The following is a 24,139-nucleotide window of genomic DNA, read 5'->3' on the forward strand; positions in this document are numbered from 1 at the left end:
CGTAGGATCGTCTCAGGTATTGGTCAAAGGCTCCTACTGCTGCCTGAGCTGCTATTGGACAGCACCGCTAATGCTGCTTGTCACTCCAGGGCAAGCCCCGCCCTTGCGCCCAGACTGCAGCCTGTTCGTGGACCTGGACCCGAACCTCAGCCCAATCCGACGGATATCAATCGGTGACCGATCAAATGACTAATTGATTTAGTATTGACTGACTGTTGGCTCCACGTGAACACTTGGGCGGGCAGAATGTCCCGGCTGTTGGAGGGAAGGAACAAGGACAAGATGAAAGAAATGAACGCAAAGGTGAGCCCTCTTGAAAGCAAAAAGAACGAATGCCGTCATTGATAACTGATTATTAGCCGTCCAAAGATTTAGTTAAAAGCAAGTCTCTTTGAGCCTCTTCTTTGGTTCCGTTTTTTTTTTTTTTGCACCCCCCCCCCCCCCCCCCCCCACGTTTCATCTGCCTAAAGTCCGTAAAGCCGATATTGACCCGTGATCGGGTGATTGGTCGCGCGAGCACTTTGCGTTTGCAACAGTGGGGAGAGTTTGCGCGCGTGATCAGAAGCAACTTGGTGGAAACTGAAGCGTTTTTTTCCTTTTGAGATTTGAAAAACAAAATAATAATATAGGACGTTTTAACTCCCGGTAGTGCCGTGCGCGCGCGGTGGCATGTTATGATTGTGGTCTTGCGTATCGTGTTAGCGCTTCTTTTGAGCTTCGCGTGTGTCTTAAATCCGTTACTCTCAGCGTGGCCGCTTTGTCCTACAGAGGAAACGGGCGGACGGGGGGAGGGGAGGCCCGAAGTGCGCGTGTCCAAACAGGAAGTGAAAATGTACAACTACAAATTGTTAAGCGCACTTCATCAAATACTTTCATATGAATTATTATTGCAGAGTTGTAATGGTTACAACTGTATAGGTCTTTATAAAAAAAAGTTTAGTAACGGTTATTCAAATACTATTTAAATAGTTAGGGTTAGGGATGGATTGAAATGACGATTTAACAGTTCATGAGACATTACACGTGCTTGCGTGCCTGTTACATTGCACGTTGACCCCAAAGCTGCAATTTGACAAATGAAATAGAGAGTGGGTTGTCTCAAGGGTCTGTCAACTTGAGGCCCAATTCTTTTTCAAATTGACCTGCTTCCCTACATCAGCTTTCATGTTGACACAGATAAAGCATAGCATGTCTCAATCTGGGATCTGGGTGTCATGTCTGTCTCTGGTACCAAGGGTGGGCTTATGTATGTTTTTCTTTCACCATTTGAAATGTCTGTGGTGTGTTTTGAATGTATGAAAGCGGTTCTGGAAAATCTGGAAAATGGATTTGATTTGTGACCGACTAGCGACCAGTCCAAGCTCTAGGCCAAGTCTCGGCCAACGTACCGTATTGGCCCGAATATAAAACGACCCTGATTATAAGACGACCCCCTCTTTTTCAAGACTCGAGTTTGAAAAAAGACTTTTTGAACACCAATTTTAATTTTTATACAGAAAATAATTACAGTACATCTGAAACTAATGGCTTTGGCCTGGAGAGTTAAGTTCAGCATTCGCTTTAAAAATATCTGGCGCCATCTAGCGTTGTGAATGGGTATAACGTCCAGACCCCAAATGTAAGACGACCCCCACTTTTCCAGTCTTATTACAATGCAAAAAACACCGTCTTATATTCGGGCCAATACGGTATATGATATTTCTTTGCACTGGCATGCTTACATCTTTCCTTCGAGGTGCTATGAGGGTGTACTTTTTGCTGGTGGTCAAGCAGTGTGACTGGTGTCTCATGATACCTGCACACTCGCATGCAGATTGAGAGTCTTGAGTCTTGTCAGCTGATTTCTGAACAGTTTGAAAGGCAAAAGAGACACCGGTCTTCTTTTTATTGTTATTTTATATCCGTGCATGACTTTTAATTGGTAACATTTGAAGGCAAAGCTGCAAGCGGAAATTATAAATCGGCTTGTTGTGTGAAGACATGTAAACAAACTACTATACGCACGCACACTTCCTGTCCTGGGTGTGTGGCACAGAAACTAAGTGAAAAAAGAAAAGTCATCTTCATTATTTACATTGCATTTCAAACAGGAGCCTCATGTAAACATTTCATCTCCTGGGGTCACCCTGTGTGTGTGTGTTGTCGTCAGAACAAGGAAAAGGAGCGAGTTAAGGAGCGCGAGAAGGAGGCTCGCTCCAACAAAGGTCACCTGTTCACGTCCCTCACGGTCTCATCCACCACGTTGTGCTCGGCGTGCAACCGAAGCATCACCGCCAAGGAGGCCCTCAGCTGCCCTGGTAACACGCACACATGCACGCAGGCAATCGCGGCAATTGACAGCACCGACAGTGACGATGGGTGAACGATTGACCACCTGTCTGTCTCTAATTGGTCCGTCTGTCAGGTTGTAACGTGACCATTCACAACCGTTGCCGAGACAGTTTGGCGAGCTGTGCCAAGATGAAGCAGAAGGTAATTGACAACACAAGACCTGGTCCACGAGGGACTTTAGTCTGCTTCCAAAGAACTAAATCTCATTCACAAATGGGAATGGGCAAAATTGGAAAATTGTTAATGTTCTTTGTGAGTGCCATTTAAAAAAAGAAGAAGAGGTAAATCACAAGTAACCAAGGGATCTTAAAAACATGCAGATAAGAAGAGGTCTCCACAAAAAAAATGTGCAACAGAATATGAGAATTTGTGACAGGCAAAGCACAAATACGCTGGAGTCCGTTGTGCTTCTAGTAGTACTGAATGGCAGCGGACTTGTCTCGCTCTTATGTGTCTACCTCTCTGTCTCTTGCCTGTCTGGTTAACAGCAACAGAAGCTGGCGATGGCCAGAAACAGTTCAGCTCTTCAGAACGTTGCTCTGCGGGCAAAAAGTGAGTTAACTTAATTCTGACAGTTTGCAGTGTGTGTGTGTGTGTGCGCACGTGTGTGCGTGCACGAGTGTGTGTGTATGCGTGTGCGTGCGTGTGGCGATGTGTGTGTGTGTGTGTGTGTGCACGAGTGTGTGTATTGTTCATGGATGGGTGGTAGTGATGTGACGAGTTCGTCACTTGGCTGTTCAGCACCGGCAATGAAGCAGCGTCCGAGTTCGGCCATCTACCCGTCAGACAGCCTCCGCCAGTCTCTGCTGGGTTCCCGACGGGTCCGCTCGGGCCTCTCGCTTGCCAAGAGCGTCTCCACCAATAATATCGCAGGGTGAGTGGTGAGCACTGGCCGACTTCTCCTCCGCCCAGTGTCACATTGTAGCCTACCTGTTAGAAGAAATCCATCTGTGTGTCCAGCGTGAGCGAGGACCCGGTCGGCCTCAGGAGGATTCTGTCTCAGTCCACCGAGTCTCTCAACTTTCGAAGCAGGACTTTGTCCATGGAGTCACTCACTGATGACGGTGCGTATTTTTCCACCACTGCTTATTGTTTGTCGGGGTGGGATGAAAGTGAAGGCTGCCGTGTCTTAGGAGACTGGTGGTGGAGCCCCCTACTGGAGGAGCTGCAGACGGATGGCCGGAGCGTACAAGCCGACAGTTGGAGTCTGGTGGTGGAGCCCAAATTCCTGCAGACGCTCCATAAAGACCTGATTAAACAACAAGACGTCATCTACGGTACGCCGCATCCCACATGGGATGCTAACCGACAGCTTTGAGTGTCCTTGTTGTCACGACGATGGCCACGGCCCTCTGTTAGAGTGGTGCTCACTCTAACTTATTTTGCAAGAACCACTCGGAGACAAGTTAGTCTAAGGTTTTCCCTCAATACTCCAGTTCAAACTTATTGTGTGATCTAAAAACCTGCTGGCCGATGTTAAATCGCAGGAAAAGTCTCACACGGTCCCTCTGCCTTAGGCGACCAGAATGCTATCAATAAGAAAATGAAAATAAAGCCATGATCCGTTCTGAATGAAGCAGGTCCCGTCCAATGGTGCAGCCATGTTGGCAGGAGAGCCCTTACGCCTTGAAGTGGCTCTCCCATTCTGGCACACAGCGGTGATGTCCAAAGCTCCCATCCAGTTTCCTCCTGGAGAGCAGTAGTTGTTAATGCGTTCGTGGGTCATGTTTTCTTGGATGAAACACGTGTAGTCCATTCCAGGTAGCGTTCTGGTTTAGGCCACTTGTGGCATCTGTCGTCCTCCAACAGTTACATTGGGATTAATCCAAAAGAGTTTGATCACAGATTCATTCCTGCGAGTCCAGGGCGGTAGGGGTAGCGTCACTGACTGTGACAGCACAGTGTTGATATCCAACTCCTCCCATGGATGCCATACATTTTGCTTCAGTGACATTCATTGCTTTGGCCTCCAAGTGAACTTGTGTGGAGCAAGGGGAGTTTTTGAACACACACATAACATCCCACCTGTGTGTGCGCTCTCACAGTGACCTTCACATACCGGTACCAAGCGTTGGTTTCGTATGGGTTTCTGGGGTCTCATGACCAGTCCTCAAAGTTCTCATCGTGTGACCATCGTTTCCCACGGTCAACATTATCACTTGGTATGTTCAGATGTGTCCATAGACCATAGCATGCTCCAACCACAACGCAGCAGAGGATCCACCTGGCATGTGGAGCCCCGTTGCTACTAAGATGACAGGAACACCGAGACAAACCCCCGCCTAGCGGAGTTGGGATCGTTGCTTGCAGACTTCGCCACCGTCCCGAAATGAGGGGTCCAGCACTCCTTGTAGCTTGCATTGGCTAAGGTGAATCCAGCTGGGTTGTTCAGCGATCTTCACTGCGGAGGGGGAAGTCAGCAAGACTTGGAATGGTCCCTCCCACCATGGCTGGCCCAGTTCTTTCTTTTGATGACCTTGATGTAGACCCAGTCTCCTGGATTGATGGGGTTGTCGACCTGTGAGGAGGAAAGATCAGGCGGTAGTAGATTTGCATTTGACACATCCTTCAGCCTGAGGGCCCTGATCATGCTACCTATGTTCTTCATCTGCTTTTTGCAACTCTTGTAGTCAATTGTAATGCCCTTTTTAACGAGGCAGATAGGAGTGTTTGAAAGAAGAGTTTGAGCACTTCCTAATGATTCCTCCTAACCAAAGACCGTTCATGACAGGGGCTTTCCCATTTATTGCCTCCTGTCTTAAAGGAGATTCCCTTATCCATGCCGTCTTCTTCCTAACACGTACGCACACACACCGAGCGCGCACCCAAGGCTCAGACAAACGACAACAGCCTGACACAACTTTACAGAGATTACGCACGAACACAAAACACAGACAAAGGGATTCTACACATCTCTCATGTAGCTTCTTTTGATAGAACCTCCTATTGGTAACTGTATAGCGGACTGTTCTGCATATAATCCCTTACTCAACTCCCTTGCTTCTACTTTTCCATGTCGGTGCAGTCGTAAGTGATCCCTATTGCAGTCATTGTCTTGTTAACTGTCGCCTTGTGCGACTCCTATGCATGATTGTGTGAAAGTCAAAAATTGAACGTATCCAACTTTCTGACCACCCAAACTCCACTGTGGTGCAACGAACTTACTATTTTATTGAGTAGGTACATTGACCAACCTAGCTTCCTCTTGACTGAATTCACTTTAGTCCAAGTGTCCTATTCTAAAATTTATCTAACTCAATTTCTACTTTTTATGCCTGATGGGCCAAAACATCAGATCTCGCTCTTGTTTCCTACCGTTTTAGCCTATTTGTCCTATCCAAATCTGTTCAGTCTCCGATTATGATGCTTTTCTCTGTGGCTTTACGCATTATTTAATTGTTATTACCGTTTTTTTCCGTGTATAGTGCGCCCCCATGTATAGTACGCACCCTAAAAATGGCATGCTGATGCTGGAAGAAAGCTTGTACCCATGTATAATACGCACCCGATTTTTATGAATTTTTCTAATTTTTTTTTTAATTTTTATTTTATTTTTTTTTTTTTTTAAGTCCCAATGATCGTCACACACGCAGGGAGGCAATGGGTCCCATTTTTATAGTCTTTGGTATGGTCTTAACTAGGCTGGATGTCATTTTTTTTGTTGGCGTTGATTTCTCCGACTGCCCCTAAACGCACCACCGCGCTCCGTGCGCGCACGGGAAAGAGGCGGCTCTGTATGGGAGAGACGTTGAAGAGGAATAAAAACACCCTTGGAAACCAAAACTTGCCCCTCGTCGTGACTCGGAGCCGCAACAAATGTTTCGGATTTGTGTAGGGTACATTGTGACAGACGGCAAACTAGCAGGTGATCGAGCGAGCGTCTGATACAAGAGCATTGCGGTCGTTTGGAGCGTGTTTGAAATAAACAGCAGAGACGAAAGGAACAAGGCAAAGTGTTGTGAAATAAAATATTACCTGTAATACGCATTTTGTTATTTGCTGATTGAAACTGCTAATTAAACTGTGAATTGAAACTAATAGGTGGAGAACTGAACTCTCGCTCTTTATATAGCTGACGTGTCTTGCGCAACCGTTCTGCGCATCTGTAATGGCGGCCTCCGTATGACGTCCGGTCCGCGATGGAGATTAAAAAACAAACAATATTTGACAATAACACACCATCGAGGATTGCACCATCGCATCAAACGATGTGTCGTCAATTATGAATTTTACTAAGTGTGTTGGGCAGGATGGCTGAATGCGATGCGCGATTGACAACAAACAAGAAGAAAGGTGAGTTTTATTTCGGGGGAGATTTGTCATGTCTCGTCCCCAGTTTTGCTATGTGTCTAGGTTGCCATAGTTTCTGTTCGCGTCACCCCTCTCTTCCTGTGTCACCTCAATCGATGTAACGTGTTTTGTATTTAAGTCCTGTCTGCCCCTCGCTCACCGTTGGATCATTGCATGTGTTACTGTCATTCTGTTCCTGTCTTTGGTAATGTCACCCTGTCTTTTTGTTCCATGACTTTGTCGGTCAGTCCTGTTGTTGGTTTTGTTGTACCATGACTTTCTTTAAAAAAATATATATAATAATAATAATAATTAAAAAAATAATAATTAAAAATTTCTTTTTTTGTACCCATGTATAATACGCACCCCAGATTTTAGGACAATAAATTAGTTAAATATTGCGCACTATACACGGAAAAAAACGGTATTATTATTATTATTATTATTTTTTTTAACAAATCTCTTCATTATTTATGAGTTAGCCTCCCTTTCCTCACTCGGGTGCATATCTTGTCAGTTGTTAATGGAAACCAGATGTCTCGTGCCAATGAGATCATGGACCAAGGCCCAAACAATCCCGCACGAACCTGACCCGAAACATGACCTGGTCACACTTAGGCTTACTAGTGAGATATACATTGCATGATACCAGAATAAATTTTACCACAGTATGACACTAAATGTATTAGAAAATCCATATGTCGTAAAGGTTTGTATTATTACTATCTTCCACTATCTGTCCTATTCACTCCCTCCTTCTGAGGCTTGGCAACGCCCATGCCTCACACCTTGACAAACTTTTTGGGAGAATGTGTTCTTTACTACATATGATTCCATCATTTAATTCGACTTTCTTTCCAAAACGCTTCTCAATTTCCCAGTTCACACATCTTCTGCATGTGTTACTGGTTCTCCGGTTTTTTTCTCTAGTTAATTATTAATCCAAAAGCTATGTTTTTCATTTTAGCATTCAACTTACTCAAAACCACTCTTTCAGCAAAGTCGCTCTACTAATTTTCCATAGTAGTCGCCAACAGCTTCAACCATTCAACCTGTATTTTCCTATCATTCAAGGCAATCATTCATCAATGCTCATTTGCATCTCACACACAGTCTCCAAAAAGGAGTCTTTCCATCACATTGGTCTCAATTCATCCAAGCTCACCACACAACATTCATATACCATTTTCAACTCAAGGTTCCTGATAGAACAATCCACCAATCCAAAAAAACCTCAACTCATAAAAACTACTGGCAAATTAATCTGAATTTTTCTTTGCTTTTAGATTTAACGAACTCAATTTCTCAGATTTAGCTCGCATATAGCAGTTTGTATAATTTTATAACACCATCAATCAATTATTCCTATTAAATGTAGCATTGCAATGTCTTAAATTCACAATTTTGCTTCTTCCAATTCCTGAAAGCATGTTCTGTCGTTTTTTTTTTCAAATTTCTCATGAGGGCTCGACACTTAACATGCACTAGTGTGGATCAATTTCTGCTCGCAAACACATTTCTCTCTTTTCCTCTCATTTTTATCTTTCCAAGTCGTTTCTGTTCTGCGGTGCAAATTGAATAGACCACAGTCTAGCAAATTTCTTTACACTAAAAGTTTAGCCAATCTTCATCATTTTAACACACATGCACAGCTCTCGCGCGCGTAGGGCAGGTCCCAGCACCAATGATTCGTCACAGGCTGGCCATTTCCTGTGGTCGATCATGAGCTAGTCCCTCCCACGCACACAAGGACAGTACATTCTAATTTTTTTTATTTATCTTCAAGTTGCATTCATTTACCACTTGATTTGCAAATTCTAACTTTAGTGTACACACACAATTTGATCCCTGGTAATTTGTCGTTGGGCATACAAACAACATTGTCATACTTCTTGCATGGACAGGAGCTCTAATAATCCAAAAAATGTTCCAATAATCTGACAATGACATGTTTTGCTGTCATATGGGCATCTATTCTTTCTTTCTCTGTATTAGCATGAGGGGTCAAAGGAGAGGAAGCTTGTCATGCTGTAAATGTGACTTTTCCTCTGCCTCTTCCTCTGCCCCTTGACTGGCACCGTTTTTTTTTTTTTTTTTTTTTTTTTTTTTTTTAAACACTCTCTTGACCAGTGTCCACGTTTCCCACAGTTCCAACAGTTGTCAGAATCTGATGGGTGTTTTGAATTATATGGTGGCCTTCGGCCTAGTTGGTCTCTAACTCTTCCTCTCCCCTTTGGGAACTTTGGAAGAAGATCGTTGTATCTTCATTTAGACCATTATCATCATCTAGATGAAATACATCAGAACTTTTGCCTTTTTGGATCACTTTTTCAGCATGCCTGTCCCACTGCATAGTTGTTGTATACAAGTTTTGCACACAAGCGGAATGCCTCTCTTGCCCTTCTGCTTGAGCTGCAGCTGGAGCCGTGGCCGGGACGGTGCGCCTGCGCACTGTGGCCTCATTGTCTTCCGGCCTGACAAACATAGTCGCAGCACTTTTCAACTTTCTGTCTTTTGTCTTTTGGATTTATTCTCTTCTCTCTTGTGAAGCTTTCAACCACAGTCTAGCACAATTCAACTCTCTCTCTTTTCTTTTTCCACTTCAGCATGTATTACATACAATCGAGAAATCTACTCGCCATGAACTCATCTCCTTCAAGAGCTAGAGATTTATCGTTCCTTTTTCTCATCTTAATTTTAGTTTTTCCAGTGTTTTTTTTTTTTTCAATCTCTTTTTATTTTCTTTGAGGATCCTCAATGCAGGTTTAAATTGACCTTTTAACAAATTACTAGCCTGTGTTATTGCCGTCGATCAATGCTAGAACTGCTATTTTGCCAATTTATCCTACCAGTCACTCTCAATCACACAAACTCCAGCGCTTTTTATTTTTAGGCCTATCCAGGATGGGTGTAAAACCCTTCCTAACAGCTTGGAAAAACGGACAAAAAAAATAATAATCTACGCCCTTCTTCAATTGAGAAAAAAAAAAAAAGTTTTTTTCTTAGCCCGTTCTTTCCACTGGGACGAGAATCCCAGCTGTTTCTTAGCTTGGAAAAACCAAAGCCGTATCTCGTGCACCTTTAATTTTTTACGCGTTTCATAGCTCGAACAAATCAAAGCCGTATCTCATAGCTCGGACAAACCAAAGCCGTACCTCATAGCTCGGACAAACCAAAGCCGTATCTCATAGCTCGGACAAACCAAAGCCGTATCAGCCGTATTATTATTATTATTATTATTATTATTTTTTTTTAACTTACGTGTCTCCTGGTTCGTTGCATTGCCGGGTCCCGTCAAACCACCTCTGTCAGACGAAGGCAGACCTAAGATGCTGGCCCAGCGAAGAAGTTCTCTTCCCAGGACTTTCTTTTCCAGGTCCTCCTAATGGACGCTGGCTTGTCGACAATGCAGCACGTCTTCCTCCGTCAGTCAGATGGCGGGTATGAGGGTCCCGGGTTTCGGCACCAAAATGTTAGAGTGGTGCTCACTCTAACTTATTTTGCAAGAACCACTCGGAGACAAGTTAGTCGTTTTAGACATCTGCAGGCGGAGAGTTCACTCGTCGCTGTGCTTACAGCGATGGTCAAATGAAGTCTGACTCTCCCTTTCCACAAGAGCATCTTTATTAAGAAGAAAAGGGTGGGGGTGACAGTAGACTGAATAAACAAGTTAAAGCTCTTGACCTCTAGGTAAACAGAGCAGGGGATGTTTTACGACATTGTTTAGGATGGGACAGAGCTAGGTGGTTTATTACCGGATACATACCAACGTAAGCATAAAACTAATCCACCTAAGTTATTTATTACCGGTTATATACATTCCAACATAATCATAGATCAAGATAGTTTGGAAAACCCTGACACCCTCTGTTTGCTTGTTGTGCAGAGTTGATTCAGACGGAATTCAACCACGTCCGCACGCTACGCATCATGGAGGGCGTGTATAGGCGGGGCATGCTGGAGGAGGTGATGTTAGAGGCAGGCGTGGTCCATACCATCTTCCCGTGCCTGGACCAGCTACTGGAGCTCCACACCGCCTTCTTGGCCCAGCTCGTGGCCCGCAGGAAGCAGGGCATGGCCGAGGGCAGTGACGCCAACTTCATCATCCCCAACATTGGAGAGCTGCTCCTTGCGCAGGTGGTAATGCCACGCTGAAGGCTGGCGATGTCGGGATCGGGAAAGGTGATAATCAGCCGGCTGTCTCTGTACGTGTGTGTTTGCGCGTCTAGTTTTCAGGTCAGAGCGCAGACGACTTGAAGAAAGTTTACTCGGAATTTTGCAGTCGTCACCCGAAAGCTGTGAAACTCTACAAGGATGTTTTGACTCGTGACAGAAGACTGCAGTATTTCATCAGGGTGAGAAAGCACCTACACCTGAATTTCAGTTGAAGCAGTAGGAGGAAATCACCTACACCTGAATTTCACTTGAAGCAGTAGGAGGACATGAGATCTGTATCGGGTCCCCTAGCCTCGGTCCTCAGACATGACTCCAATGCAAGGAAGGCATTTTGCCAGATCTTGGACCTACCCGCAACAGTCAAGCATAATGGTCTACCCCAAAGTAGTTGGCCTAGTCTGTGTCCCAACACAGACACGTCTGGCCTATGGAGACTGACACTCGTTGGGGTTTTGGTGATCTGCAAAAGGTTGAAATAGACAGGCCGGCTTCGACTAGTGAGATTATCCGTTAGCATATGCATTCGTTGGACTGAGGGACATATCTCTGTTGTCTGTGCTCCACTGGTTGCTGTTGAAGCTTGTCCACTAAGAGTGGTGTGCTTGTGCTTGTTTCCCATCCTGCTCAGCGCGCCTGCCGCGGTCCTCTGCTGCGTCGTCACGGCGTTCCGGAATGCATCCTGCTGGTAACCCAGAGGATCACAAAATACCCTGTTCTCATTCAGAGAATCCTAGACAACACCAAAGGTACGCACGCCACTGCCCGCCCATCCATTTGGGACCCCACATACCACAGTTAGAAGTTAAAGTTAAAGTCCCAATGATCATCACACACACATCTGGGTGTGGTGCAATTTGTCCTCTGCATTTAACCCATCCCCGTGTGATTTTGATCCATCCCCTGGGCGAGAGGGGAGCAGTGAGCAGCAGCGGCGCCGCGCTCGGGAATCATTTGGTGATCTAACCCCCCAATTCCAACCCTTAATGCTGAGTGCCAAGCAGGGAGGAAATGGGTCCCATTTTTATAGTCTTTGGTATGACCCGACCGGGGTTTGAACACACAACCTTCCAGTCTCAGGGCGGACACTCTACCACTAGGCCACTAAGCTGCTGGAGTGCAGGTGTGCTGGAGTCCTTCCAGCCCACTTTGGGCAGAGGCAGAAATTCAACGACAACATTATCACTCAAGTTGTAAAGGTCGTTTTGTTTTGTCTTCCAGGTTAGAGCAACGCTGGTGTCTGGATTGTTGACTGCCGCTTCTGTCCCGAACTGTGTCCGCTACTTGTTTGTCCGCTATTTGTTTTGTGTTTCCCGTTTTAAGTGTACCTGTTTCTTCTTTTACTTTTCTTGTTTTGTCCCCTGTCCACCGCGTATCTCTGCAGCTCTGCCCGCTACCTCGGACTCCGAGCTACGTTAGCCAGCTAGCCAACCACCACGGGACTCTCCTGCCTCCCGGCTCTGAGTCTGTGGTTGCTCGCTCTTGGCTCGGCAAACAGCTTTGACCCAACTGTCTGGCCACTTGGCAGGCGTCCTCGGGGGGAGCACCCGCTCGCTGCGAGCTCGCCGGTCGTGGCTCAGCTGTGTGCCGCCATGACTCACTGGGGCTTGCCGTTTGTGTGGGTACAGTCGGGATCGACCAACACCGCCACTAAGTGCACCAACATCACTACTTGGTCCACTGCTGCTTCCATGCATTTCACTGCCTACCAACTTCTAGCTAACCAGCTACTAGCCACTTCTAGCATTTTATCTGGATTATTCCCAACTGCTGTCACTTCTCATCTCTTCCATGAACTATCACTTGTGCTACTCTGGGCACCTATTCCACCAACTTCTCGCCCATTTGTCTACAGTGCTGCTGATCTTCATCGTCTCAATAATCAACATCTCCCTGCTGCTGCTGCCTCAGCTGCCAGCAAGGCTGGGATCCTTTGCCGTCGCTGCTACATCCACCGTAGTGCTGGACTATCTTTGAACCGACATTTCCTTGATAGCTCACCCATCCCCTCTTTCTGGACTACCTCTCATTACACCCCATCTCCCGTACTGCCAACCTCAACAACCTCCGCTCCCCCTCCCCCCACGCTCCTCCATCCATCTCCTTCGCGCTGCTGAACTGTCATTCCCTCTCCAACAAATCACCAGTTATTTTTAAACTACTATTGGACAATAACTTGGATCTGCTCCTTCTCTGTGAAACATGGCAACAGCCCCTGGATTTGTTTGCTCTCAACCAAGCCACTCCGTCCAACTACAGCTACATCGTCTCAAACCCCGCCTCTCTAGGCGAGGGGGTGGCATTGCTGTCGTCAATGAGCAGTCCCTACCATCACTGAATTGAACCTCAACCTCCCATCTATTTCTTCCTTTGAATATCTCGCTTTTTCCCCCACACCAAAGGTCACACCCTGGATATAGTATGCTCCTCCTTTCCACTCACATCCAACCCCCGTCCTCTTGCCTTCCCACTGTCAGATCATCTCTGCATCCTCTTCTCCGCCCCTCTACCCTCGCCTCATAATTCCACAAAACGCACCATCTCCTACTGCGACATCAAGACTGTAAACCCAATCACGCTTTGCCAGCTCTTATCCTCTGCCCTTCCCTCCGACCTCACCCCTTCCTCCGCTGATGACTTCGCCACCATGCTGTTACAGTCACTAACGCTGCCCCTTGGTACACCCCGGAACTCCGCTCCATGAAACAAACTGGCTGTCAACTTGAACGCCTCTACAAAAGAACCTCACTGTCCATGCTGAAACCTTCAAACAATACATCTCCTCCTACCGTGATGCTCTTCTTGCTCCCAAATCTGCTTACTTCTCATCTCTCATTAATGACACCAACTGGAACCCCCGCATACTGTTCTTCACCATCAACAAATTGCTCTAGCCACCGGCCATCAACCCATCCTCCTCACCCGCCCTCTGTAACTCCTTCCTTGTCAACTTTAACAACAAAATTGCCCAAATCAACAGTTCTCTGACTGCCACCATCAATAACTCCTCCCCCACCTCCTCTGCTCTCCTGCCCCCCTTCCTGACCCCCCGCCCTTCCCCTCTCTCACTTCCTTCTCCCTTGTCGACTCCTCCACCATCCTAGACATCATCAGCGCATCTAAGACAACCACCTGCTCTCTCGACCCCCTTCCAACAACCTTAACTAAGGCCTGCCTCTTTGTCCTCCTCCCTCACCTCACCACCCTTTTTAATCAGTCTCTATCCCTTGGCCACTTTCCCACTGTCTATAAGCTTGCAGCCATCACCCCCATCCTCAAAAAGTCCACCTTGGACCCAATCAACCTCTCCAACTACCGTCCCATCTCCAACCTTTCATTTCTTTCCAAACCTTCGAACGCATTGTCCCCGCCCAACTCCACACTTATCTCCAGTCCAACAACCTCTATCAACCCTTCCAGTCCGGATTCCGCCCACTTCACAGGACCAAAACAGTCACCAACAATCTCCTCATTTCTGCAGACTCTAGTGCCCTCAACATCCTGTTACTACTCGACCTTAGCGCAGCCTTTGACACTGTGAACCACTTCATTCTCCTTCAAAGGCTGCGCCAACTACCGTTTTTTTCCATGTATATTGCGCAAAATGTAACTAATTTAGTGTCCTAAAATCTGGGGTGCGCATTATACATGGGTACAAAAAAAAAAAGTTTTATTATTATTATTTTTTAATCCGGATATGATACGGAGGCCGCCATTACAGATGCGCTTTCTTCTCTGCTGTTCACTTCAAACGCGCTCCATACGAACACAATGCTCTCGTATCAGACGCTTGCTCGATCACCTGCTCGTTTGCTGTCACAATGTACCCTACACAAACCCAAAGCATTTCTTCGCTATTGAGTTTGCTAGCGCATGCGCAGTGATACTGACCGGCAGAATAACATCCGGTTGTTCCCAAAGATGATCTTTTTTCTGAAATAATTTTACGTTTACGGACTTAAGTAGGAGTCAAAATTTGGGTGCGTATTATACATGGGTACAGGCGTTTTTCCAGCATCAACATGCCATTTTTAGGGTGCGTATTATACATGGGGGCGCATTATACATGGAAAAAAACGGTAGGTGTTGAGGGCACTGCACTCGACTGGCTCACCTCCTATCTCGCCAACAGAAACCAGTTCATCTCTCTCTCCGGCCACACATCCATCCTCTCCCCAGTTACACAGGGGGTCCCCCAAGGCTCACTTCTTGGCCCCCTGCTATTCATCTGTTATCTCTTTCCCCTTGGTAATGTCATCCGCAAACTCAATCTGGACTTCCACTGCTACGCTGATGACACCCAGATCTATAGACGCACGACACCAACCCAATTCCCTCCCCTCGCCCACCTTGAAACCTGCATCTCTACAATAAAAACATGGCTGACCCACAACTTTCTCAAACTCAACAGTGACAAAACAGAGCTCCTCCTCATGGACACTAAATCCTCCCTCAATAAAACTGGATCAATCACACTCACACCATCTTCAGGTTCAAACCCCGGCTGGGTCATACCAAAGACTATAAAAATGGGACCCATTGCCTCCCTGCTTGGCACTCAGCATTAAGGGTTGGAATTGGGGGGTTAGAGCACCAAATGATTCCCGAGCGCGGCACCGCTGCTGCTCACTGCTCCCCTCTCCGCCAGGGGATGGATCAAAATCACACGGGGATGGGTTAAATCAGTGCTTCTCAAATAGTGGGGCGCGCCCCCCTTGGGGGGCGCGGTGCTATTCCTGGTGGGGCGCGTGTGACCCTGGGGAACAGGCTTTTTTTTTTTGGCAGCACTAGAATAAAGTGTAATTGCGTGTTTACTACAGCAGGGGGCAGTGGCGCTCTCATTGTTACTTCTGTCACGTTTGCGACAGTGCAACATTTTACGACTTACAAGACAAGTTAGGATAGTCACGGTGGGCAGGGGGGGGGCGCAAATAGTTTTCTTCTTGCTAGGGGGGGGCGTAACAGAAAATAATTGAGAAGCACTGGGTTAAATGCAGAGGACAAATTTCACCACACCCAGATGTGTGTGTGTGACGATCATTGGGACTTTAACTTAAGTTTAACTTAACTCACCATTGACTCCTCAACCATCACTCCCGCCCCTCTGGCACGCAACCTTGGTGTTATTTTTGACCCTACACTGTCCTTCCACCCTCATGTTAGCTCAGTTGTTAAGACCTCCTACTTCCACCTCCGATGCATGGCCAAAATCCGACACTGCCTCTTTCTCCCTGCCGCGGAATCCCTCATCCACGCCTTCATCTCATCCCGGCTTGACTACTGCAACTCCTTTCTCAGTGCTCACTCACTCTATAGACTTCAACTAGTCCAAAACGCCTCCTTACCCACACCCGGTCCTGCAAACACATCACCCCTGTTCTCCACTCTCTTCACTGGTTCCCCATCAAGGAGCGTATCATCTTCAAGATACTCCTCTTCACCTTCAAAGCCCTTCACCACCTGGTTCCCACTTACCTATCCGACCTCCTTATCCCCTACCGCCCCCAACCGTCCCCTCCGATCCTCCAATACTTCACGTCTGACAGTCCCCAAATCTAAACTCAAATCCTTCGGTGACAGAGGCTTCTCCTGCACAGCACCCCGACTCTGAACTCTCCCCCTCAGTCTGTCTGTGACTCACCCACACTCCCCATATTTAAGTCCCCTCTAAAAACCTACCACTTTTCTCAAGCCTTTGACCTCCCCTACCCATAACTGGTCCCCCTCCTCCTCTGTATGTCTTTGCCTTGTTCCCTGTAAGCGTCTTTGGGTTTTTGAAAAGCGCTATACAAATTTAATGAATTATTATTATTTACTATTATTATTATTAAATAGCTGGACACAGTATATGGCAAGACTTGGAAAGGCACAGCCTGGGAAGCGAAGGCTCCATCATCAGGCTTGTGAAAGGCCTTTGCGCTATCCATTGAAAAGAAAGAGTATGTATGTACCATTAATTGGAGCACCAAAGCAGTCAGTTCGCCAGTCCCCCAAAGATAATGTTAACGTGTGAATCTTCAAGGTTAAAATGGCAAAGGGGGAGTCCCCGGTTGCGGGTTGCTCATCAAGGTCGCCGCTGTCGACCGCTCACCATATCCTGACCTCCCTCCCGCTAGGCAACGAGGAGGAGGCGCAAGCTCTCGACCGAGCCTTGGTCCTCCTCAAGGACCTGATCGTCTCGGTGAATAAGGAGGTTCTGGAGCTGGACCGTAGCAGAAGGCTGCAGGAAGTACAAGCTCGTCTAGACCCCCGGGCTCAAGCGGAGGTGCGTGGCGGAGGTGTGTTCCGAGGAGGGGAGCTTCTGCGAAGAAAGCTCCTTCATGAAGGAATGCTCCTTTGGAGAGTCCAAGGCTCCAGGATGAAAGGTACCAGGCGGGAGATGCGAACTGGCCGGCCAGCCGGCGCTTAGGCAATAGGATGACTTCATCTTATTTGTATTTCCAGATGTGCACGTCCTGTTGATGTCGGACATCTTGGTTTTTCTCCAGGAAAAGGACCAGAAGTTCACCTTTGCGTCCTTTGTAAGTTCTTGCTGGTGACCCTTAGGGATTCATCGCCTGCCCGCTGCGGCTACAATGTGCGTGTTGTGTGCGTGACAGGACAAGTCTCCGGTGGTTTCTCTGACCAAGCTCATTGTCAGAGACATAGCCAATCAGGAGCGAGGGATGTACCTAATCAGTGACTCCACACCCCCGGAGATGTATGAGCTACATGCCTCTTCCAAAGATGACCGACGCACTTGGATGAACCTAATACAGCAGGCCTCGCTCAGGTGAGCTGCCATTGCCTGGCTCGGGTAGCGCAGCTGCGTAACTTAGTACCGCCGCATGCGCATGTTGGTAATTTATGGCGGGGAACGCTAAGTGGTGTTGGGGTATGCTCGCCCTACGCCGGCAGTGAGGAATTGATTTCCGTTCAGTGGTGTCATGTGTGCGGCTGTGGCTGGTTGTTCATCTCAATATGTGCCCAGCGACCGACCGGCGACCAGTTTGGGGTGGAGTCTGCCTTTGGTCCAATGTCTGCCGGTATAGGCTCCGGCACCCGCCGCAACCCTGAACAGGATAAGCGGTGTTGAAAATGGATGGGCGGGATTTGGAATGCAACCGTCAACACCCTTTATTTAGCGGTGCTTCGATCGCTCCATTTCTGTGGATAAGTCGGCCTATGTTGGTCAATGCTGTTCATTGCCTACCACAAAAAACTGCCGCAGCCTGTGTGCAATGTAGCGTCCACTCATCCCTTTGCTGAACACTGCACGACCACGCCACAAAGCAAACAAACCTGCGGTCGTGCGGAGCTGTTGTGCAATTTGAGAATGTGTGGCTCATGCACATGATCAGAATCGGTATCGTCCAATCTCCCCCTTGGATAGTTGGCACGGGAAATCAGTAGCGTCAAATCCTGATCAAAGCGACCTTAGATTTATGAAGGGGTATTTAGTAGTTTTTTATTTTACGACACTCTCATTAACCGTACCCGTACTCTTACAAACTAACTTGTCGGGCTGGGTCCATGGAATATTTTTAGAATCCAAGCCACCATCTCATGAATTGTACAAATGAGTGCATAGAAATTTATTTTTTCCACAAACCCGTCCAATTCATCAATGGTGAGGCAAAGGTATTCTTTCTGTCCATTTGGGATTGCCATTCTCATGTTGTAATCTGTCGCATCTGGGTCCTTGAATAGGCATGCCTTTAAAAGGCAGGGCTTGGCCTGGCAAGTGACGTGGCAGGCAGTCGGTGAACGTTGATAGCTCAGGTTTGCCCAAGTGCGCGTTTTATGGCCAAGGCGACTTGTGTATGAAGGGACTGTGTGTTTGATTTTGTCACCGTTTGAACAATAAAGCGATGGGTGGGTATCCATGACCACCTGTGGAGGGATTACCATCGCATCTAATTTGCGGTAGTACGATGCATGAAAGTAAGTATCTAGCCATCTTGAACATTTACAGTTGACACTGTCTGTCGTTAGGTGTAAAATGATGCCAAATGTGTCTGTCTCGGGCACACCTTTTTGGCACTCATTACTGTGTGAGTCTGCAGTAACGTAATCCTGCCATGTAGCAAGAAATCTGCCATAGAAATTTATATGAAGTATATGAAAATGAATGAAACATTTGGGATTCATTGAGAGCATGAAAAGTAAGCCGGGATTTGACGAGGGACGACTGTTCCTATTCCATGTGCGACGACAGTTAATACCATCAAAGTTTAAGTCAATTTTCTCACATTTCAAGACATACAAAGAGATTGAAATTGCCTTTCCTCTATCCCACGGTGGAGACAAGCCATATTACACCCAATTGGTCCACAGACAAACAAAACATTCAAATAAAAAATACAAAAAGTAAAAATAAGAAGGCACATACAATGAATAAATAAGAGCAACTTGGTTGAAACGGTGCAATTGTGCATACAGCAGACAGTCAGTATAATAGCGCAAAAGTACAAGTGGAGTAGTGCAAGTGGAGTAGTGCAAGGCAACCATCGTGGCTCAAAAGGCAGGACGTTGTGCAGCCGAGGGGGGAGAGAGTTCAGGATCCTAAGTCTGGAACATGAAGCTGTTGGTGGTGCAGGAGCGCAGGCTTCTGTACCTCTTCCCAGAGGGCAGTAGATCAAACAAAGTGTGAGCGGGGTGACTCGCATCACTCACAATTGTGGTCGCCTTGCGGGTGAGGTGGGAGGTGTAAATGTCCTTCAGGGAGGGGAGTGAAGCACCAATGATCCTAACAGCTGTGTTCACTATGCGCTGCAGGGCCTTCCTGTTGTATTCAGTCCACACATGCACACTGCACCACTGCACTGATGACGTACGTACATTCACGTTGTCTGTCCACATCTTCTGCCTGTGCGTGTGTGTCTTTGTGTGCATGCGCAGTTGCCCTTCCAGGGAAGAATTGCCTCTAATTGAAACGGAAGACAAAGCTCTACTGCGACGACTTAAAGGTAGCGGCGCCTTACTTGCACTCGCTCATTATCATTGTCTTGACGGTGCGCTTGTTGGTCAGCGGACATCTTGCAGAAGGATCGTGAGGTTTTGGAGCTACTCCAGGAGCGTGTGACTTTGTTTTCGGAGCTGGCCGAGGCGACGGGAAAAAGCGGAGCAGGGGAAGGAGCGCCAGATGTTGGCTGCGCACCTTCCAGGTTGTCCAACAACAGGAAGCTGTTCCGAGCGGACGTTGCTCACGTGCCTCTCGCCGGCCCGCTGCTCGCAGGCGCCATCTGTGAAGGTGAAGACCAAAGTCGTTTGTCGCTGGTCTGCTGGAAAGGATGATGGACTGTAACCCCTTTTTACAGTGGACAAACTGAGCCATCTGCTGGCAGGATGCAGCATCATCAAAGCGTCGCTCGCCAACTGCAACCAGGAATTGAGCAGTGAGGGGCCGCTGTCCTCAACACTTCCAGAGTAAGAATAATACTTCATCTTCACCTGTTGTTGTGTTTGCATCAGACGGTGAACCTGCGACACTCAACACTTCTCTCGAGCTCAACGCTTCAAAAGTAAGTTGACCGGCTGTCAAGCAGGCACCATTCAAATGGATGAAACCGGGCGCTTTGGTGGGCAAAGGTTATATATGATGTCATTATTTTGCCATATTTGTCAATCGTGACTTTCGAAGCTTGATTTTGGGTGGGGGGGAGGTTGGTGAATAGAATCCAAATTGCATGATCAGTCAGAAAATCGCAATTCAATTGTTTCCTGAAATACTCTAATGCTTGCTATGGAGCTTTTTACACATTGGCCAAGACTACGTACAGTCTTCGTCACCTGCTCGTTCTTGCTGCAGGACACAAATGGGAACCAGCTGCAGGAAGCTGTGTTGAAGGAGGTGAGCCTCCCGTCACGCGTGTGCCGAGCGCGTCTGCGTCCGCGCTAATCGTATACTTTCTGCAGGAAGTGCGTGAGCGTCTGGTCAGCGTGAGCGCACAGCTTCACGCTCTTCAGGTCAGGGGTCGTTACCGTGGTCTGGCCCGCCTGGCTTCCTCTTGGTTCACTCTTTGACTCCGCCCCCAGGCTGCTGTCATTCGCCAGGACTCGGCGGTGGAGCTGTTTGTCCGGACTGACGCCACCCCCAAGCCCGCCTCAGGACCTCTCCTCAGCCGCTCGATGTCGTGGGACTTGTGTCTGGACGGCGGCAAGGCGGCGCTGCTGAGACGGCAAGTGGAGCTTCTGCAGGACGAAGTGAAACGGCTGCGGTCTCGAGAGGAGGGGCTAAGCAAGCAGGAGGCGCAGTCGGCTGGCAGGAGGAGGAGCAACGGAGACCTGACCGACATTGTCAAGGCAGAGTCGGTAAGGAACGAGCGACGCCACTCGAGTGTGATGCGGGCCGCTGCCTCATGTTTTAATTAGCAAGCGCTATTTGAGTCGCAACATGGCTGATGTAATGGCCAATCAAACATGACTTTTCGCAGCAGAAAATGTCTTTTCCACCTACCAGGCGACATCCAACAGTATCAAAACAGTAGATACAGTGTATGTAATTTTGTTTGGGATGAATGAAGTGAGTTTAATTACTTGAGAAAATAGAGAAAATTGGAAATCAATGAAATTATCCTGGACTCGGGACCAAAGAGGTTCAAAACAATGCTGAAAAGGCAAGTGCAGATGGCAGTATGCATGGCGAGCAGTGAGCCAAAATAGGTGGGGCCTCTTTTTTTCAATCGTGTTCCTAATGAAGTGGCCTTGGGTTGATACATTGATGTGTCCTACGCCTTTCCTCCCACGACTAATTTCTGCTTTGCACTTTGACCAGGCGAGGAAGAGGCGGGGGAGTCGAGAGTTGGAACTCCACCCCCTCGCTCCTTTGGCCACTCACGACCCGCTTGACCAATTAGACGGCCTTCAGGAAGCCAGTGAGGATAAGCAAGACCAACAGGTCGTGAAGATTTCTCCTCGATCTGACAGCCCCAGAGGTCAGTCGCCGGTATAGAGCGCGAAGGGCACATACGGGACTACGGAAAGCACGTTGGCCCGGTCCTCTGAATGTATGTGTGTTGTTGTACAAATTGTCCCTCGCGGCTGAAGTCGGAGTGAGGCCCTCTTAGATTGCTACTATTGCTGACAAGCTCTGTTCGTAGTGCGTGTTGTATACTAGAATCCATGTTTGGAGTCAGGATGGCCTCTCAAAGGGCTCGGGGGGGTAGTGCATCTTGAACCAGTGGCCCCGGTGGCAGGTGACGCTATTAACCACTTGGCCAAGGCTGGCCGTGGTTCACGTTTGTGGCTTTTCCATGGGTAGTCTCTGCCCTTCTTCCGCATTCCAAAAACATGTTTGCGTGAGAGCATCATTGAAGACATGTGCTACAGCGCTGGACAAATCTTGGCCGACCCAAACTTTACTGGCCGCCCGCTGAACGCAAAAAGTCTGCATGCGTGGTCCACTGAGCTGGAGTAGCAGGTTTCGTGTGCTTCTAATGCTATGACGTTTTTATCAAAGAGGAGCTGCTGTGCATGCATAACTTGTAATACGAAGTGCATGGGGAAGGATGACTGGAAATACGTCAGGGGTAGGCTTCACATAATCGGACAACACGGATGAACAAAACAACTTTACATTATTTACTCTTCAAGCTGCTCATCACAAAATACAGTAAATGCACAAATTCTACAGCATTTTAAGTTTACAATTTCATTTTGATGTCATCCTTTCATATCCTCTTGGTGAGTGGTGATGTGCTGGATGTTGTAGTTTATGGCTAATACATGTTATGGCTAACAATGACCTCTGACCTTTCAGACTTACAGGACATCCCAGAGGAGAGCGAGTGTGGAGCTGAACCCAGTTAATGTCCTACTGTGATCTCACTGGCAAATATAATAGAGTCAGCACACAAAGACGTCATTGTCTGCTCCAGATGGACTTTTCCCAACAATGCTGTCTAATAACTTGAAACAGGAAGCACATAGGAGTGGGTAGGGCTGGTGATGTGCGTAAAGCTCACTCAGAGACTTGTCTACTACACTAGCCACAATGCCTTTGGCCAAAATCCTCAAGACTATTTATTTGCCTAGAATAGAAAAGACTGAAACCTTGCATCTGATTTTTAATGGCTGACGAAAGCAAAGTAGGAAACTCTTAGCATGCGAGCGAGAAGGTGATTTCAAAATAGAGGGCAGACATTCGTCTTGGAGACATTTTGAAGCACTTCCATTTCAAGGGAAATCCGGGCTGCTCTTAATTTGTTATGGTCCAATTTTTTCTTTGTAATCCTCAGGATAACTCTTTGTTGTTGTGTTTTTTTTATTTTAGAAAAACGTTTAAAGAACATGTACATTACTTGTGCTGTAAATCAAATAAGCTTGTCATTACTGCTGCATGCTCTCATTCTTGAATATTTGGGGCAGTGTTTACGAAATACAAACTACGACAATAAAGGACTATACAATAGTCTATACATATAACTACACAAGTCATTCATCTATTTTATTATATTTTATTGACCAAAGTTGGCGAGGGTCGTCTTCCTGCGTCACTTCCTGTTCGCAAAAACGCGGAAAAAGGCGGAGTTCCAGGTTGGGAGTTGGTTGAATACGGGAGTCGAGTCGAGCTGAGCGCAACCTAAAGCAACACCCAAACCGCAATCTACGCCAAAATCGAGACACAGGTGATCTGCACACCTTCTAGCTGGAGACTGAGAGGAAGTTGTGCTTCCGTCATTCGCATTTCGCCTGCTATCAGCTAGTCTGTTAGCTACTATCGTTTGACGACTCGTCCAGGTAACATGTCGTGTGAAGCACGCGCATACGCACACACACTACTACACATGCGTGTACGTTTGATGCTAACAGGCCAATGAGACCGTGAGGGCCGGTGGTCCTCTTTTTGGTTCAGGAGCGAGCTAGCATGGTGCCATCCAGTAACTCGGCAGCTATCGTTTGTCGCCAAGTTTGCGACTTTTTTACCTACTACTAATGAGAGAACGAGGACAGTGAACGCGTCATGACACGTTCGTCTTGTGACGTCACAAGAACACGACACGCCTGGATCCGCCCGAACCTGCTCCACTACACTTAAGCGTCAGTGGGAATGTTTGTGATCCTTTTTCATGAAGCCATATAATTGATTTTGCCGCCTTAAGAAATTAATTAACTACATGTGTTGTTCCCTTCTCATTGTCATTCACACAAAAAGTAACTTATTGCTATTTCCTTGATAGAACAAGAACATGAGTGGAGTAAGCAGCATTGAGGCAGTGAAGAAGAAGATCAAAGTTCTTCAGGGGCAAGCGGAAGAAGCTGAAGAACGAGCAGAAGTGCTGCAAAGACAACTGGAGGAGGAGAAGAGGGCTCGCGATGAGGTTAAAGCATGCACAACTGTGACCTTGACCATTGCGTGTGCTGA

The 24,139-nt window shown here is 47.2% G+C and overlaps 2 protein-coding genes across 5 annotated transcripts in view; both read left to right on the plus strand.

The window, feature by feature from the left end:
- Positions 1–23,514, plus strand: LOC133161246 (rho guanine nucleotide exchange factor 2-like). 3 transcript variants are annotated; one of them, XM_061289596.1, is made up of 22 exons: positions 4–303; positions 2,150–2,297; positions 2,405–2,472; positions 2,820–2,883; positions 3,073–3,205; positions 3,292–3,395; positions 3,465–3,608; positions 10,508–10,758; positions 10,851–10,976; positions 11,426–11,543; positions 16,911–17,159; positions 17,239–17,315; positions 17,394–17,566; positions 19,675–19,742; positions 19,805–20,026; positions 20,094–20,171; positions 20,248–20,297; positions 20,585–20,626; positions 20,692–20,742; positions 20,812–21,087; positions 21,551–21,710; positions 22,535–23,514. In XM_061289596.1, the coding sequence occupies exons 1-22, from the start codon at positions 247–249 to the stop codon at positions 22,582–22,584; spliced, it is 2,709 nt and encodes a 902-aa protein (XP_061145580.1). In that variant the 5' UTR covers positions 4–246; the 3' UTR covers positions 22,585–23,514. The 3 variants fall into 3 exon arrangements, with proteins under 3 accessions (XP_061145581.1, XP_061145580.1, XP_061145582.1); XM_061289597.1 differs by lacking the exon at positions 21,551–21,710 and having other exon boundaries at positions 1–303; XM_061289598.1 differs by lacking the exons at positions 10,508–10,758; positions 10,851–10,976; positions 11,426–11,543.
- Positions 23,261–24,139, plus strand: part of LOC133161248 (tropomyosin alpha-4 chain-like) — a 6,485-nt gene continuing 5,606 nt past the window's right edge. Inside the window, exons 1-2 of one of the 2 annotated variants that reach the window (XM_061289603.1) lie at positions 23,261–23,402; positions 23,955–24,095. In XM_061289603.1, the coding sequence (XP_061145587.1) occupies positions 23,964–24,095 (132 nt within the window). In that variant the 5' untranslated portion in view covers positions 23,261–23,402; positions 23,955–23,963. Of the gene's footprint in view, positions 23,515–23,954; positions 24,096–24,139 lie in introns of both variants that reach the window. The other variant, XM_061289602.1, reaches the window with a different exon arrangement.

This window comes from Syngnathus typhle, linkage group LG10 (genome assembly GCF_033458585.1).
Source record: "Syngnathus typhle isolate RoL2023-S1 ecotype Sweden linkage group LG10, RoL_Styp_1.0, whole genome shotgun sequence".
In the NCBI taxonomy this organism is placed as follows: domain Eukaryota; kingdom Metazoa; phylum Chordata; class Actinopteri; order Syngnathiformes; family Syngnathidae; genus Syngnathus; species Syngnathus typhle.

Bases quoted from the DNA above. Each gene is read 5' to 3' on its own strand.
- LOC133161246 (XM_061289596.1), top strand. From the start codon at position 247: ATGTCCCGGCTGTTGGAGGGAAGGAACAAGGACAAGATGAAAGAAATG. The intron at 17,316-17,393 runs GTAAGTTCTTGC...TGTGCGTGACAG, and splicing joins AGTTCACCTTTGCGTCCTTT to GACAAGTCTCCGGTGGTTTC. The intron at 17,567-19,674 runs GTGAGCTGCCAT...GTGCATGCGCAG, and splicing joins ATACAGCAGGCCTCGCTCAG to TTGCCCTTCCAGGGAAGAAT.